Source organism: Glycine max, chromosome 9, assembly GCF_000004515.6.
Source record: "Glycine max cultivar Williams 82 chromosome 9, Glycine_max_v4.0, whole genome shotgun sequence".
Lineage (NCBI taxonomy): Eukaryota > Viridiplantae > Streptophyta > Magnoliopsida > Fabales > Fabaceae > Glycine > Glycine max.
This window is the reverse complement of record NC_038245.2, coordinates 1,199,795-1,218,009: the sequence shown is the minus strand read 5'-3', so window position 1 is coordinate 1,218,009 and position 18,215 is coordinate 1,199,795. Positions and strand designations below refer to the sequence as shown.

At 32.7% G+C, this 18,215-nt stretch overlaps 2 protein-coding genes across 2 annotated transcripts; both read right to left on the bottom strand.

Annotated features, from left to right (window-relative positions):
• Positions 1 to 5,144: 5,144 nt before the first annotated feature.
• On the bottom strand, positions 5,145 to 7,701 carry LOC100804993 (protein phosphatase 1 regulatory inhibitor subunit PPP1R8 homolog). Its single transcript, XM_003534938.4, has 3 exons — positions 7,511 to 7,701; positions 6,558 to 7,171; positions 5,145 to 6,150 (listed from the first exon to the last, which is right to left on the bottom strand). Exons 2-3 carry the CDS (start codon positions 7,025 to 7,027, stop codon positions 5,358 to 5,360), a joined length of 1,263 nt encoding a protein of 420 aa, XP_003534986.1. The 5' UTR covers positions 7,028 to 7,171; positions 7,511 to 7,701; the 3' UTR covers positions 5,145 to 5,357.
• A 2,433-nt stretch (positions 7,702 to 10,134) lies between these two features.
• LOC100803933 (C2 and GRAM domain-containing protein At1g03370) lies at positions 10,135 to 16,742 on the bottom strand. Its single transcript, XM_003534937.5, has 9 exons — positions 15,812 to 16,742; positions 14,023 to 15,249; positions 13,647 to 13,829; positions 13,220 to 13,503; positions 13,009 to 13,125; positions 12,630 to 12,892; positions 11,542 to 11,710; positions 11,102 to 11,374; positions 10,135 to 10,960 (listed from the first exon to the last, which is right to left on the bottom strand). The coding sequence occupies exons 1-9, from the start codon at positions 16,158 to 16,160 to the stop codon at positions 10,769 to 10,771; spliced, it is 3,057 nt and encodes a 1,018-aa protein (XP_003534985.1). The 5' UTR covers positions 16,161 to 16,742; the 3' UTR covers positions 10,135 to 10,768.
• Between the last annotated feature and the right edge of the window lie 1,473 nt (positions 16,743 to 18,215).

The window sequence follows — 18,215 nt, the reverse complement described above, 5'->3', positions numbered from 1 at the left end:
ACGATACTATATATCCTTTTCATTTTGTAACGATGTTTTACTTTTCATATCAAATTAAAATATTAAATAAGATTTTAATTTTTAATTAATATTCAATTTTTTAATCATAAAGAGATGTTTATAAATAATCATTAAAAACATTTTTCTTAAATAAACTAATGTTAAAAAATTTAGAATTAAAATTAAAAAAAAATACTTGATATATAGCTGTCTTCCTCCCACATCTCCCATTTTTTATGTTTGTTTTATCCGTGATATATTTTGAGCAAAGCCTTTTAAAAAAAACTTCTCAAGAAGATTTCAATCATAAAATAAATTAATCAAAGCAATTATTAAATTAATTTATGCCCAAATATCTTCCCCGACACTGGTTTTGATTTTGTTAATTATTACTATATACACGTCTTTGACTAAAGGGAAACTTATAACTTTTTGTTACATCAATTATTGTCGTTATGAGATGTTAAAAAAGATCGACGAAATCCAGTGCTTTATTACGGCAGCTTCATGCTTATACATTTTCATATCTTCTCGTCAGGCATGAGAAACAAATTCATACTCATGGTATCCTCTTATCTACTTCGTTCTGAGTTTGAAAGAAAATTCTCACTTTGATAGGTGATGAATACGGGTATGAATAATATTTAATTTTTAAAATCGAGTATGGAACAAGGATAAATATGTATATATCCATCTCATACTCATATCTGATATGTATAATAACTTAATTATTTCTATTTTATGTAACATATATTACTTAATTAATTTTTTGTTATTATTTATAAAGCCTTTTTTATATACGGTGATACTTTTTTATAGAGAATCAAATGTTATTATTTCATTCTTTTTTTAATTTTTTTTAATTATAAGAACGGATAAGGCATGACTATATCTAATACCAGCTGATTATGATAATGAAGAACCAAAAATCATACCCGTTAAGAATGAGAACAAGAACAGGGATATGTTTTAAATTTGGGAGACGACTACATACCTATTCATGTTATGTCTACTTCTCAATTTCTTTTTCTTTTTGTTTTTTTTTTCCTATTAAGTTACTTAATTTTATATCTTCAATTGACAGTTCAGTTTTTTTTTTTTAATCCACGCGACTTCTCTAAGGTATAATTAAACAGTGTGGAAAGGAAGTAACTTTCATAACTATATATTAGTGGTTATTATTTACCCAAAAAAAATATACTAGTGGTTATTATTATTATGGGGTGATTTAAAAAAAGTGGTCATGAGTATAAATATATGCATTATGTATTTATGTATAATAATGGTGGGGAAAATACATGGCTAAGATTATTATTCACATACAAAATGATTGCCGATTTCTAAAATGATGCAAGTATAGACGTGCTTTATTGACGATTAAAATGCCTTATAATATCAATTAATTATTGATTATTATGTCTATATTTACGTGAAGTGGCAGTTTAAAACTTGACATTTAAGACAGTAGGCCCTCACGATTACTAGAATCATGTCATGGGTTGCTTTGATAATTTCTCAAGATATATGTGGTCAGGCATGAACCATGAATTGATTGGTCTAGTCATTATTAATAATGGCAATGACATTACATATATGTGTAAACCTCCAACTAAAATACAGTACATAGTAATACTAATAACTAATAAGTATGGTTTGGAAACCTGCCCAAGCTTTTAGATGGTCATGGAAGTAGTCAACAGCTACTTCATCATAATGGGCCCACTACTTCCAAGCAAATTAGGGTTCTTGCATCCCATTTGAGCAGACAAGTAGTTTATAGTACATAGTAGAATGTTTGATGGGGCACAAAAAAAAAATAATTAAATTCTTTTAAAAATAATTATTCCTAAACAGGTCCTGACCAAAATATTGTACCCCACATTTATGCCCTTCTTATTCGGCCTACTGGCTACATTCATTGGTCCAATTTGAATTTATCGTAATTTGTAAATCCTGCATTACATTTATGGGCATCTTCTAGCCTCTGTTATTTGCACGCTAGTACCATAATACATGCTCCTAGTTCATTGTTATGTAAAAGTTGCAAGTTTGTGTGTCCAAGCACCTATAAACACGAAAAAAAACAAAGACCTTTTAGGGTTCTTTGGACTCTCTAGTTTGTACCATGGAAGATTCAAGCATTGGAAACAAATATTAAATATTCAATGGCTCTATTTTCATGGTTATTATAAAGCAATAACATAATTAATTATATATGAAGATCTCATTTTTTTTTAAGAATATTAATTCCGTGCAATACACAAGTACTGATTTCATATATTTATCTTCTTTTTTTCATTATAAACAAAGGTGCGATGAAGCTTCACAACAACGCATGATTTCATATATTTATCCGCTAGTGAAGAATATGATCTTAACCAGCTGCTTGATCAAAATGGTGGGTATGAAGAAGGCTGAAAAAAAGTAACGAAGATTACATATATTCACAGAGGAAGCTTTAGTATAATTAAGTTTAGCCATAAAATTAAATTATTTTAAGAGAAGCAGATTGGCAAATATACTACCATGTTGTGTTAGAAGCATCTCAACTCTGTGTTGTGCTTTTATCAATGATTAGAAAAAGTAAACCATCACCAACACTTATGCTGCTCTTCGGAGAGAACAATGGTTGTGCTCATACCATAACCAACCAAACATTCTAATCGCTTCCTCTATTTGTCCATATTTTGGATGATTTTGGACGACAAAGGCTGAGATAACCACTTAATGATCGTAACAACTCGTCGATAATCAATATTGCATTTACACATTGAAAGCAAAAAAATGCTTTTAAGGCAAAATTGCTTCATGAACATTTGAAAACTCATTTTAAAATTTTCAGTGTAGGGTGATATCTCAGAGTTAAAACAAAGGAGAAATTTTAAAACTCGCAGAAAACTGAAGTAACAAGGAAATTATGCTAGTTATCGAGTTCCTCATGGATCTATACCTCAATAACCTCACAATTTTTCTTTCCGGTTCCCATTTTCACCCTTTTGGTCATCTCAACTAGAATATTCATGGGTTAAAGTAGATTGAGTTTAATTAAATCCGTTATCCAACTCGATCAAAATTTAATGGGTTAGATTGGATTGAGTTTGTGTAATTTTCTTACATATTCATCCAACTCAATCCAATCATGGATTGAATTAATTAAGTTTAAATATTGAAAAATTATTTTATATTTTTGTAAGATTAATTTTTTTAGAATAATAATTTATTTGTTTAAAATTTTGAAAGTATGTAATGACTAAATATACTAAAAAAAGTTTAAATTATGATAATATTTAATTAATAGAATTAATGATTTCAACGCTAAAATGATATTTTTATTTTAAATAAAAATAAAGTATTATATTAGTATGAAAAAATATAACAAAATCAAAATATAAATAAAAACAACTTAAAAACGAAAAAAAAAAATCATGGATGATTTAACTTAATAAATTATGTGAACTAAAAATTAATGTATTTTATATTTAATAATTAATTTATACATAATAATAAATTTAGTTTTATGATTTGGGTTGGGCTATTAAAAAAAAGTAGAATTTATGACCTAATCCGTATATAATTAGATTTTAATTAAGTTGGACTGAATTTGATTTGAATACTTAGAAGACTCACCTGAGTCCCTAATTTCAACCGCTAAACCTTTTTATTATTTAAGCTTTGATTATTGGTAAGAAAGTGAGTAGAATATTCATCGGAAAATAAGGTGTTAAAGGGCTTTCAAGTATTTTGCATTGCAAATTTGGCAGAAAAGAAAAGTGATCATTTTATATTTTCCTATTTTATTAAGTGAATTCATATTAAAACTCCTAATTTATTCCACCTTTGAATTTGTTAATATTTGCCATTTATAGACTAGGCTTAAAAATCTTTTGATCCTTATAAAGCAGGGTATTTTTTTTATTCTTTGAAGCTTTTTTTCAAGTCTTTTTTCAAGTAACAATCTTAACGGATGACATGAGCAACTCACCAACTTCTCACATCATTAAGAATCTGACAAGACAATCATGTATTTTTCTTTTGTAAATTATGTTTTTAAACTCCTCATCAATTGCTTTGAACATATCAAGATCTAAAACACAATTTACATGTGACTATTTGACGATGGAGCAAGTCAATCAACTGTAAATGTCACGGTTGCATCATCATTTAATATCCTAACTTAACATTAGGAACTAAAAAAGTGTATCTTTAAAGTTCTAAAATAAAATAAAAAAATCCCTACATTACACCTAAATATTAACATAACTGGTCACTTCGCCTAGAGCACAATTATATCAACAAAATTAACCAACGCACGCACTATAAATATTTTTAGTCATAACTATAATCCTCTCACTTGATCCATCACCAGAAAAAGTGAGAGAAAAACAGAATGCACCATAGGAACAAAGAAAGCAAAGAGTAAAGAGCAAATGAAGGCAAGGCAACCTTTACTTATTCGAACAGATAGAAGAGATGAAGGGAGACAAGGTAAGAGCAGAGGAATAGATTTCAGCTGTTGTTTTCACCGCAAGATTTTCTTAATAAATGCAACTAAAAAAAGAATGGTTGTTGAAACAAGACAGAGACTCTAAAGTGTGAGAACATCAAAATGAACTCATGAAAAGAACACAAGATGGCCCCAAACATAGAATGCATGAGAAAGTGGTGAAAAATGGAGGTAGGGATAATGGAAGTCATAGTCTTAAGGAAAACAAGCACTGCATCAGAAAAGTCATCATCTGCTTGCACAAGGCATATCCAACCACACTGAACTTGTGTCGCACCAAAGCCACATACCCATCTAAAAAAATGATTAAAGAAAAAAAAAACTGTAATATGTGATGAGAAACGTTAACAGTACACTCTCCAGATTAATTTAGTCGTTGAAACTTGCAATTTATGTAAGCCTCACAGCTAATTTAGTAAACTTTTACTCTTAATTTAATAGTTTTCAAGAAACCTTAACTAATGTGCCACCTACTACTTCGTTATCAACATTTGCTACTTCGTGACCATGTGGCTTTCGGGACTCTGGTCAATCTTTATTAGTGGTGACATGTTAGTATGTGCATACTAGAAAATCAAAATAGTGGCAAACCACAACTTAAATGAGCTATTTAATGGGTCCATACAAGGATAACACATCGTTTAACCATGAACCTGCTGTCTTTTAGTGTAAGGGGGGTGGGGGCATGCAGAGGAAAACATCAACAATTATGGATTCGTTGGAACAATTAACTCCAGATGACAAAAGAAGCATGCAACATAATATTTTGCATGTTTTCAACTCCCTATGATGTTAAACTCATACAGAACTACTACAAATTTATCTCACAACCCAGTCTGCATAAGTTGAATAGTCACCCAAATAAATCATCATCATCTCCATCAACAGGTGACTTTCCGCTCCCCGCACCATCCTCCTTATCTGGAGATCGTTCACCAGTACTGAGTGCAGGTGAATATGCCCAGGAAGATCCAACTTTGACAGATAACGATTCTCCATATAGGTCATCATAAATCCCAGTTTTGACTGGGGTTTTGATCTTTTTCAATACTTCTTGTAGTTTATCAGTCACACCTTTTGGGGATGAATCTGCCTCCTTGACAGAGGACTGCTCTTTCCCCTTTGGTATTACAGTAATCTGTACAAGAGATTCATATTTACCGACTAGACTTCCTTCTTTAACACCAACTGGACCAGGTTCTGTTTCTACATCTGCACCATCTGAAATTCCAACAACCTCAACTAACTCTCCCCCAACTTGATCCCTGAAGGAAACTCTTGTTTTCCTAATTCTCTTAGATGGTCTTTCAGTTTGGTAATCTTTATTTTTGCCACTTACCGAACTACCAGACTCACCAGATTTGGACACTAAATCAGCCTTGTTGATGCCATAACGATTCAGTAGCGTATTATAAGCTACAACAGCTTCTTCATCAGATGGGTCAGGAGGCGGTGGGAAATTAATCTCTGTAGGTGGTGGAGGCCGAGGGAAAAGAGCTGCATCATTCTTTCTTAATATGTATGCTCTTGTTGATGCAGCAAATCGCAATGATTGTCCCACTTCAAGCTCAACTGGCAAATCCTTGGTCAACCGCTCATTTGCAACAAATGTACCATGTGCAGATCCCAAATCAATTACATATATGCTGTAATAAAAAAAAATTGTCAATGCCAATGAATCATAATTTGCAAGAGATTTTAAAGTTTCATAGGACTTATTTACACCCAAAAAGAGAATAGCTAGTCTGTGAACTCCAAAAGCATGCCATGTGTCTGCCACTCAATCAAGGAAGATTATGGTTTATTTTCATTTCAAAGTCCCTTGTGGTTCACCAAATCATCATTCCCAATTTTACGATAAAAAAATTTAGTTTAATATCTTGAAGGGTTGAAGTGGCTCCTAAACTATCTTCATTTTTTGGAATAGCTAATTAAGAGAAATTAATTTGTTTGAAATGAATATTTAAGTTTTGAGACAATGATACTGATATTTATATCAGTAAGTAGTGATCCCAATCTAGTAATATTAAAGATGAGAGAGCAAAGTTCTAACCTCCCATTCTTGTGAGGAATAACAGCAGCATGTTGGCGAGAGACAGACTGATGATCAAGCACAAAATCACAAGTCTGGATTTGCCTCCCAAAGATATTCCTTCGTCTGTCCAGATTAATCCGGTCTAGCACCTGGCCATCCTTCAAAACCTCCAGGTAAAAAACACCTGACCTTGGCTCGATCGCCCAATCCGGCGGCTGCCACGTCGACTGCCCTCCCCCAACCTGAGTCACCTGCTGATTCTGCCCCAACAACGGGGCTGCCTCCACTCCTACAGTCTTCTGAAATGCATGTTGTTGGGATTGGTTGGAAGAAGCCTGAGCCTGTGGAGGCAAAGCAGATGAATGGCCAACTACTTTACTAGAGGGTTGGGCACCATTTCTGGAAGAAGCGTTGACAGCAACAGAGAATGGTTCCAAGGTCTGAGCCTTCTTAAACCTATCAAGACCTGATGATGCCCTTCCATACATCCTCTTCAAATGGACTTAGCAGATGAGCTCCTTCTCAGTATGAGCTCACACACATTTTGCATCACAATGCCACCATGACAATTAAACAAGCAATGTTTAAAACATACCTTAAGCACATGCTACAAAGCCCTCTTTGCATATACCCTAAAAAGGTTGGTGACAAACAAAATCCATAACATAACTTGTGAGTAAGGGGACCAACAATCACAGCATAGAAATTCGTTCAACAGAAAATAAAGTGCGTATGGTGATTACAGGACAAATGGGTAACCGAAAATCAAAACGCTTAAATCATTCTACCCTAAAATAAGAATATGGTATCAATCAGCTATAAAATTGGGGATAAATCAAAAAAGGAATAAGTCCATAACAGTAGCCATTCAAAAGAAAATTGAAGTCTAATTTCGAAGCTATAATGGAAAGGGACGATTTTCGTGGCTTCGTGAATAGATTGGGGTGAAATGGGGAGTTGAAGAATCTTACCAATTAGGGTTTTAGAACGCTGCGTGCGTCTTTCTTTGAGAAGTAGAGAGAGGATGAGAGATGCTGAAGCCGAATTTAATTTTCTCTGTTAGTAAACTTAATATAGAGAAATAAATATTAGTAATTTAGTATTTTGTTTATAATTATTTTATTACGCAATCATCAAGAAAATTATGTTATTACCCATATCTCCCGTGGCAATGCCAATCTTATCCATGATAATATCGGGTTCAGTATGGGTAGGTATTCGTCTATTACGACATAAGAATCAATCAGCATCAACTCTTTTTTTTTTTTTTAAGAGTTTAATTTTATACACTATAAAAAAATATGATAACTGTCACTTTTAAAATAGTTGTTATATAAATTAATAAATTTATCTTAATGATTGAACAATAATTTAAAATTTATTTATATTACTAATAAACAAATTATTCACAGTCACGTGGAACTCAAATTTTCAATTTAACAAATTATGACCAGTTGTTTAATACGGTGATCCAAATTTTTTCCGTTAAATGTTAATTGTTTGTTTTGTTATTGGAAAAATTCTAACTACAATCTTTTTCTTCCTTTCTTTTCTGTTCTCTCTTCAATCAATTATCTAATTAATCTTATAATTTTAAGATGCCTGATTTGTGAAATTTAAACTTCAACACAAATGGAGAAGAAAAAAATGTTCAAATCACATCCGAAAATTTTGAACACACCACAATTCAACACATTTCATAGTAACGATCTTTTATAATTAATATTTTAGTTTGAGTATTATTTTTGTATAATTAAAATTATAATAAATAAATAAATTTTAAAATATAATTTATATTTTAAAAATTAAAATGAATATTTTTTAACCATAATAAATAAAAAAATAACCATGAAATATTTTTAACCATATTAAATAAAATATTTTTTAACCGTGGTTTTTTTTAAAAATTTATTAAAATTAAATTTGGAGATAAAAATAAAAGAGGCTAGATTGAAAGATTTATAGGCAACTGTTCACCAAAAAAAAGAGATAGACAATTAAAAATATTAAATATAGATAAAGATAAAAATATGGGAATTTGGAATGATTAATGTATAATATATTTTGGCCAATTGCAAGAGTAAAGTGAAATGTACTTCCAAATGAAAGAAGAAAGAATCTATTTGTTTTTTGATTTGGGTGTTGCTAGGTGCACCCAACACTTAAGGAAAAAAGATTGAAATGCCCTTGATCCATAAGCCTTTTAAGTTAATTCGTAAAAGGCATACGGATCAAGTTTATCCGTAAGCCATTTACGAATCAACTTGATTCGTAAGCCTTCTACGGATCAAGTTGATCCGTATGCGCTTAATATCAACATACGGATCAACTTGATCCGTAAAAGGCATACGGATCAAGTTGATCCGTACGATTTATGGACCATTCTCACGCACACCCATCACAAATGCAAAGAAAAGCGCAAGTATAGTTTTGATATTTTTAAAAAATACTAGGTGCACCTAACAACACCCTTCTGATTTTATGATTTGTCATATGTCTTCTCAAACCATTGAAACTGGATTCGAGTATAACACTGTCCCAAGTTGAATCCAACAAATGAAAAAAGAAAGAATGTTAAAGAGTGATCAATTAAGAGATTGAGTAGAGTGGTACTCTTACTTTCCAATTTGTGAACTATAAAAAATATATTCATAGAAATCGAAGTCACTCACAACAATATTTATAACAATCCAATATCATGTCATGTTTAATTAATTAAGTTTGATTACAATTTTGGTCACCTTAGTTTTTGAAATCCATATTTTTAGTTTTTTTTTTTAATTATAATATTTGATCTCCTAATAAGTCATTAACTAATAATTGTGATTATTAGAGATAATAAATTAATTATAAATTATTAAAAAAAACTTCAATAAAAAACTATTGACCTTTATGTGGTGTTAGTGCCAATGAAATCGAGGGCAATAGTAAAGATAAAAAAGAAGGAACACAATGCTATGAAAAATTAGGATTAATATTTTTTAATAATGAATAGTGTTGATTAATTTATAATTAATTTAATAATTCAATTAATTAGAATTATTTGTTAATAATTTATCAGGAAGATCAAAATTATCCATTTATAAGATTAGAAGGATCAAATATTACCATTAAAATCAATGAGGACCAAAATCATGAATTTGAAAAACTAGGGAGATAAAGTTTACAATTTAGCCTAATTTATAATATTAGAATTTAATATTTTAATATTTCAAATCAAATAAAAAAATCTTAGTTACAAAATGTTATGATGAAAAAGTATAGTCTTATGATGATTTGATAGCTATATAAACAGTAGTAAAGATCAAAATCGCACGCTGACGAAGGAAGAACATAATGCAATTAAATCAAGCAAATCTTATATTTATCATTTCACACCATATGGCTCAAAGAGCTAAAAAGTCAACTTACACAACCATTAAAAACTTCTTTCTCTTCGTCTTATTGCTTTCAGGCAATTTCCTACAACCCAACAATAGAATTTACTGCCGGTTTTTTTTTTCTAAACCAAACTATACAAATAGTCTCAAACCGGAATAAAAGAATGCTATTTGAAAATTTGGCAATTAGCGTAGATTCTACATAATCGGGGCAATTAGAAAAGGCCATTTTATTATGAATGTATTCCAAATTAGAACAGATCAATCTACAAGGGAGTTAAAGTACCTGAGCTTCGTGTCATAACGGTCCCAGGCATAAAAAAATCGTTTACAACATTTCCCATATGACCAAAAGTGTCAACTGTCACAACTTTTAACAATTAGTGACAACAAAATGTTGCTGACCTTTATAATGAGATGTGTCTACTACAACACAACAAATCCAAAATTTCAATTGCTAGCAACTGCTGTTGTAAATCTGAGTGATTATCTTGTGCCATAATCAAACTAACCATGTACAATGGAACAACTAGATAAAATCTCCTATTAGTATTTAGTAACCTAGTTTAAAGAATAGACTTGTAGCAAGTCAACCAATGAACACAATTTTCAGCATCATTATAGCTCTGATAGAAGTTCCCTTCCACTAGAAGGTTCTTTCCTGAGACACTCAACGAAGCTAGGATTGCCATGAAAACCAACCCCAAAAATAGCACAATCACATGAACCTTATGATATGATATGCATCATAAACTCCAGTCCAAGCCTGTGAATGGACATAACATTTTTGCTAACAGAATTTCAGCTAGCTCCAATATTTATTAAGTCAAATCCAGGAAGATTCCTTTGTTATTTTGGTAAAAGCTCCTTCTCAGCTAGACTAAAGGTCACCTTAAAACGTTCCAGCAAATTTTCTAGGATGTTCTTCGTAAGTCTTTTCTGATTCTTTGAGCTTTTCAGCCATTCCATTCCAAATAACACTTGCACTCTACACCCCTTTGCTTTTGGGGGTAAATCCTCAATTTGGTACCTAAGGTGTATCTGTGGCATGTAGGAGACTACTCAGTGGTGCAAAAGGTGAAAACAAACAGAAGGATAACAAGAACAGGTAAATCATAGAAAACAAAGATATAACAAACAGGCACTGGAAATCTAGAAACAAGCTACATTTGGCTCACTCACATTGAAATAATCACCAAGAGGAACTCCATGAAGGTTCATAAGCTCTTCCACAAGCCAACCCTTTCCATCCGCAAGGGGAGATCTTTGCTGAGTACTTGTCACTTCACCTTTATAACTTGAAATACGCTTCTCAAATTTGTAATATACTGCTCTCTCAGAGATATCATGGTTCTCAGATACCCAAGGAGTATAAGAATAATTAAGATAACCAAGCTTTTCCATGACCCGACGGTCCAACTCACCCCCGCTAAATATCTCCATGAGGTAACTTGCCTAAATTAATCAAAAGAAAAGAATGGGAACATTTGCAAAGTTGTAAGAAAAAGTTGAATGAGGAACCAATAATTTCCAAATATGGCAATAATGCACAACATGCACAGATTAGGACGTGTGTGCATGTTGTGTGTTAAAAGAGAGAGAGAGAGAGAGAGAGAGATTACAGGAATTGAAAGAGAACAAGAATAAATCTCAGACATGCTAACATCATCCAGGCCAAGGAATGAGCCACTCTCTTCACTTATAAGGCTTTTGCTATCAGATTGTTCTTCAACAAACTCAACCTTCTGTTCCGGACTCAAGGACCTGGCCTTCCAGAGAGCCATGATAGTCCTACATCACCACCGGAATATTTTCTTAGTAACATCTAATATCTGCTATACTATTCTCTATTCACTATACCTTAAACAATTTCTTCTATATTCCAGCATCTATGGATAAGGATCATATGAGAAGTAAGAAGAGCCAAAGAGAAAAGCCTCCCAAAACTAGGGAAATATTTTTGGAAGTTAAGAAAATTTTCACACCAAAATCTATGTGGACAATAGGGCAGTTGAGAAGTAACAATATATTCTCAAAAATAAGAATCAAATATAAATGGAAGGAAACACCCTTAGATATTTCCATATAACAAGCTCTCATTTTTCACAATTCATGCGCTATACAAACAATTGTGGAACCAGACCTTTGTGGCTTTGTCACCATTAGACCCAAAATCATCAAAATGGCATGGCTTTTCATCCTATTTCATTACTAAGTAACTTGATCTTCTATTATGACTGAGTAATACAAGAAGTGAAAATTACATACAAACAAATTATGGAAATTATTTTCACCCATTATCATTTTAATTTCTATAAATTTGATGATTGACAGGTAAGCTATAGACTCTTATGATGAGGTAAAAAGATTTTCATGCTGTTCTGGCATACTAACAGTCAAGATATAAATAGAAGTTGCCAATTTTCATTGGAACGACCACATATGAATCAACCAAAAGAGCTGCAATTGTAAATTGCCAATGTTGACATCTTTAACACAATACATTGTTCAAACAACATCAAAGGATTAGATTTAAAACACAAGAAAATAGATCGACAAAAAGGAAACCTTTAAAGGTGTTGTTATAGACCCTAAAAAACAGGGTAAAGAAAACAGAGACTAAGCACGCAATAGGAGAGATTTTCATACGAGTCGCAGATATATAGGAAATAAGTTTGTCAGATGTTATATATTAATGTCCCTTGTCTACCTGTGTGCAACATTGAAAGACACAAATGACTGAAAATGGAACTTTAGCCTGCCTTGTTCATCTTGTGTTTTTGCACCATGCCTTGCATCCACACCTCTACCCTTCCGAAGAGTTATGACAATTATTGGACTCCCCATTGATGAGAATGTAGGAGGGATAACCTGAATTTCTTCAATATCTTCCCAAAGAAAAAAGAATTTTGTCTTGTTTCCAAACAAATTTGCATGAAATCCAATTATTCTTGCTGATAGAAATAGGCGGCCCTGCAGAGAAATATTCACAATTTTATGAGAAGATACTAAAAGAAGCATGCACCAGTAAAAACCAAAGTAGAATAATTGACCATGAATTTCAACATCACATAACAGAATAACCACACCTGCAGGGGCATTTTTCTTTTCAAATGACAGGTGAAATCATTGATGAGAAATTCCTCAGGTGGAAGCCCAAACAGTTTCTGAAATGCTGAATTTGTTTGAGGAGACCGCAAATTAATCTACAATTTTTTTAAAACAAAAGAATAAGTCAGAAAGAAGGGTGACAAAACAGGAGTACAACACAGAGAAGATAAGTGCTTTAACTTTTAATACCTTCTTCCCGACTTCTTTCTCCATTCTACTTAAATAGTCCTTTGCAACATTACCACCTCTAGTGTTGTCCAAGAAAATTCTTAGGTGCAGTTTAGACTGACATGCCAATGCCAACTTTCCTTCAAGGGGAACCCATATATCAGCAAGATCTGCTATGTTTGCTTTTAGAAAATTAATTTCAGCATGTCCTAGAGATGCAGCTTCATCAAAAGGTCCGTCAAAATCATAAACTACCACATCCAGCACAGAAGGAGGATCATCCATTGCATCAAACTCAAATATTTCTGCAAAGATAGACATTGTTCTTAACCAAAAAACAATAATATAAAATACATAGTGTGTTGGGAAAACTACATTAGATCACCGAATTCAGAGGTTTGATCCAAGTTGTAAAACAAAAAATAATAAATGATGACATGATACTCACCATTCCATGTAGGATTAGATTTCTGGAACTTGATTGAACTGGTTCTTGTTTTTCCATTGCACGTAAACACCACATAGGGATCAGACAACCCACTAGAATCAACAGAAGCTAAACTGCTTCCTTCAATTAAGGCAACAGTTAGCAACCACCCATCTCCTTGTGCTTTGATTCCATGATCACTACCTAATATTGGAATACCAAAAATGGTCAATATAATTACAGACACGCAGGCATTAAAATAAGTTAATAGGCACTAAACATTCAAAAGACAAGAGCGACAAACTCATAGTCACTTCATTAAAAGCAACACTAAGTCAGGGAGAAAAAGGAAAGCCAGATTCATGAAGTGTGAAGTAACTGAACATTCTGAGATTACCCTTTTGTGCTCTGGCCTTTATGAAGCGTGAGATTATACCCAGCATGCGTTCACCTTGAAGAACCAAAATTGCACAGACAACAAATTCACCAATTGAATCTGGCAAGTCAAGCCCACCAAACTCAAGCCCTTGAATTGTGCTTGGTGCAGCCAGCCAAATGTGAACAATCACATACAACCCCATAAAAACTGTTGTGAATACTGTGAAGTTAGCAAAATACCGCACTGCTAGCCTCCAATCTGATTCAGGTTCAGCATGTAATGATGCCAAAGCTTGTTCCTTATTGGAACTAAGGTCCTTCACATCAGCAGTTTTAACAGTCTGAGATAACAAAGTGGCATACTGATCAAAGCTATCCTTCATGCCTTGCCGAGCCCCATTTTCTATCATTCCTTTCATCATGGTGCTTTGTAAAAAATTCATTCGCCACGATACAACCAGACGCGAACACTGTTCTCCTGTCGGAAACTCTGGTCCAGGTGTAATCACATACAGTACTTCTACCCTAAAGGTGCTCCCATACATAACATCTGGAGTGCTGACACTGACTAGAACAGCAAAGTTCTTCCCATCAGCTTTTAAATATGTGTGTTCCTCATAGGCTTTGACAGCCTTAATTAATTTACTAGGAGCCTTGAGGTAAGTAACTAATCTTTTGAAGATCTCCCCATCATTCTCAAACTTCCAAGGTCCTATTTCGAGTTCTGTATTGCCCTGTACTTCTGCCAATGACTTGAGAAAATTTGAATCTGATGAAAATAGTAACTCATTCAAGTCTTCTGGTGCAATGACATATTGTTGATCAATAAACACTCCTGCTGGTAAATTGCTAGGAATTTCACTGCCTTGGTCTGCAGACTGAAGCTTTCTCATAGCTTCTTCAAAAGTCTCATTAGACGACTGATCCTCAGCCTTCATCTCACTAACTTCTACTTTACTACTTTCAGATTGGTCCAAGTCAATGCTTCTACGGGATGCAGTTGAAGACATATCAGAGCTCTTACTAAAGATTTGAGCAATTCTTCCAGTTATTGTTTTTTGTGTACTAGATTTTTCATCCTTAGCAGATGTAATTTCTTCCCTGACAGGAGAAGAAGAGTTTGAAGGGCCTGTGGAAGATCTTGTAGGTGATTCCGTCATTCTTGGATGTAATAATAGATCACCACTACCATTTGACTCCATGGATGCATTATTTTGTGAAAAATATATGCTTAAACGAATCTCACCTGCCAAGAAAAGGAAAAATAATGCCAGCATTTTAAGTTCAAGATAACACCAAAACCATGATTCACATATTCATGTTCACAGTCAGTGACCACATTATTTTCCAGAAGGTGTCAAGGAGAATGATCTACATTCCATAATCTCAAATTAGACACCATGCAATTTACATCATGTTATCAGCCACAATTTAAGCACAAAATCAATACAACAACTGAACAAGTTTAACTTAATAAAATGATATTAAACCCCTCATTTCATCTTAGAAAGATTTTTTAAACATCAATTTGATTCTTGAAATATTACTACAATATCAATATGGTCCTCCAATGATACTTCTTTAAATCAAGATAGTCTAAAAGTAGATGTTCACTAGCAACAAATTTGATGTCAAAGAATGACCTAACATCATTTAAAGAGCAATGTAAAGCCACTATAAGATAACCAAACAACAAAGCTACCAGTTAAGAGAGAGAGAGAGAACAAACATGGCCACTCAAATGTTAGGTAAGAAGCAAATAATTGGATAAGGTAAAGGAAAGTAGATAGTTCAGCTGCTTAACGCACCAGATTCCTTGTTCTTGGACTTCTTGCTTTTGGGTTGCAAGGAATACCAAGCAGTGCCAAGGGACTTGATCTCCTCCTCAAAAACAACTGAAATTGGCACCTTAAGCTGGCCCACAAAGTCATCATTGAAGAACTTATCTTCATCCATAACAGATATAACCAGCTCTTCATTGAGATCATCCACCCTAAAGCTAAACTCCTCATCCCACTTTGGATTCAAACACTTCTTTATCACTTTGGTCCTGAACCTGTTCTTCCCCAACTGTAACCTCACGTACGGATCACTCAACCCATTAAGATCCGTCGGTGGCAAGTTCTTTGCCTCAATCACACGAACCACAAGCTTCATTATCACGTAATAAAACTCAAAAGGGAACCAGAACCAGAACCAGAATCTTGAGGTAAAAAAAGTCAACTTTTTTAACCACCCCTGAAAAGTGAAAGATCTTCCAAAAGGGTAATGCGGTTTGTGACAAGGATGTAGAAAGAATCAACTGAAAGTTGAAAACTATGAATCAAATTGTTCCAACCCAACTCAAATTCTTCAAGTGGTAGAAGAAAAAAACTAAGCCATAAATCAGACAGAAAACTTATAGAGAATTTGATTTGGAAACTGTTGATCTATGTGGGAATTAACTCAAGAGTAAATTCGTGTGGCAAAGAAACCGTGAACAGTTGGAACAGTTGAGAAAGAAGCAGAAAAAAATGTCAACGGCCAAGGCAACAATTAAGAGAAAAAAGAAAGAAAAAAAAACATTGATTTTGAGAGCGGATAATCAGGGAGGATACTATTGAAGGAATGAATGAATGATTGAGAGTGGAAAAGAAATTGGAATTTTTTTTATATTTAATAATAAAATGATATGAAATTGTGGAAAGAGGGAGATGGAAGAACATGAAATCTAGTTTGTAAGTTGTTATACTTTTCTTACATTAAAAATTGACCCATTTTGTTCAACTGTTTGCCACGGCGCGTATGACGTTGTATCTATCACCGTCCTTTGTAGTAATTCTTAAGGGAAGGTACACTACAATGGATAAATAGCTTATATTTACTTAAATGTGCTGAAAGCAGTTTAATAGAAAAACTTAATTTTCTGATTACATGAGAAATCTAAGTAATGTGGTTTCAATACTTTGAGCTTATTTTTTATTTAATAAAATTTATTTCATGGTAGAAAATATATTAAAAAGTGTGTCATTAATATTTTTTTAGTTAAAATTTCTACCATGCATAAAATTGATTAATAGATATTTATCCATTTATTAAATAATAAAAATATTTAAACTTTTATACATTAGCCATTTAAAAATTATGTTATCATATTATTAGTATTTAAAAAGAACATCATCAAATTAATCTTTTAAAGTGCAAAAATATTTACTAATCATTTTATGTTTATTTCAGTCCTTAATTTTCGACAACAAACGAGATAATATTTAAAATTTTAAAGAAACAAATTTAGCGATTGTTTCTTTCAAAGATTATTGTGATTAGACTATATCATTTAAAATAATAATAATAATTAAGAGTTTCTAAACAAAACATTCTCATAACAATCTATCGGAGAACACCCTTCTTATATACTCTTTAGGTAAATAACTTTTTTTTAAAAGTCTTTAGGTAAATAATTAACTAATTATACTAAATTGTATTAAAAATTCCATGTGCAAAAAATGTAGTATTCCAGCATATTGCCATATCGGATAAAGATAGGTGCTAATGACTCTTTTTTCCCCTCTTTTAAGTTTGGTACTGAAATAGCTTATGAATTTGATATTGGGTGGAAGAGTTGGCCACCCCTTTTGTCAAATGCCACCATATGGTAAGGTCCAATTTAGAGGGCACCCACTTGCCCTACCCCCCTGTAAGGGCAAAGGGTTAAATTATTACTATTTAATTAAAAAAAAAAGTCAATATAGACTCACTGAGGTCGAAAAATAACGTTGGTGGAGTATTAAATTACGTCTATTTTGTTCATACGCTTTTTTTTATTGATAATTTTCAGGGCTTGACTAAATCAATTGTGTATTTCTTTTTATTGTGCTAAAGTATTGGTATTTTGCGTTTGACAACATCAATTGCGTATTTGCTTATATTGTCCTGAATCCAAATCGAAGCATAGTTAGTCATAATTGTGCGTGGTGTCATTTAAAAATGTAATGTTTTATCGTGCTTGAAAACATTTAATTCAAATGGGATGCTTAAAATTATGTCATCGATTATCTAAGTAGTACAATTTTATTTTTAGTAATTATTAATCCAAGCATAAACTCTTGCAACATAGTTATGACACATGTGGCTTATCTCTATCGTGAGTTATCAATGTAATGTAATGGAATTTTCTGTCTCCGGGTCTTTTTATTTCATGAATTTCCTTGCATTGCATTGCATGGGACCCTT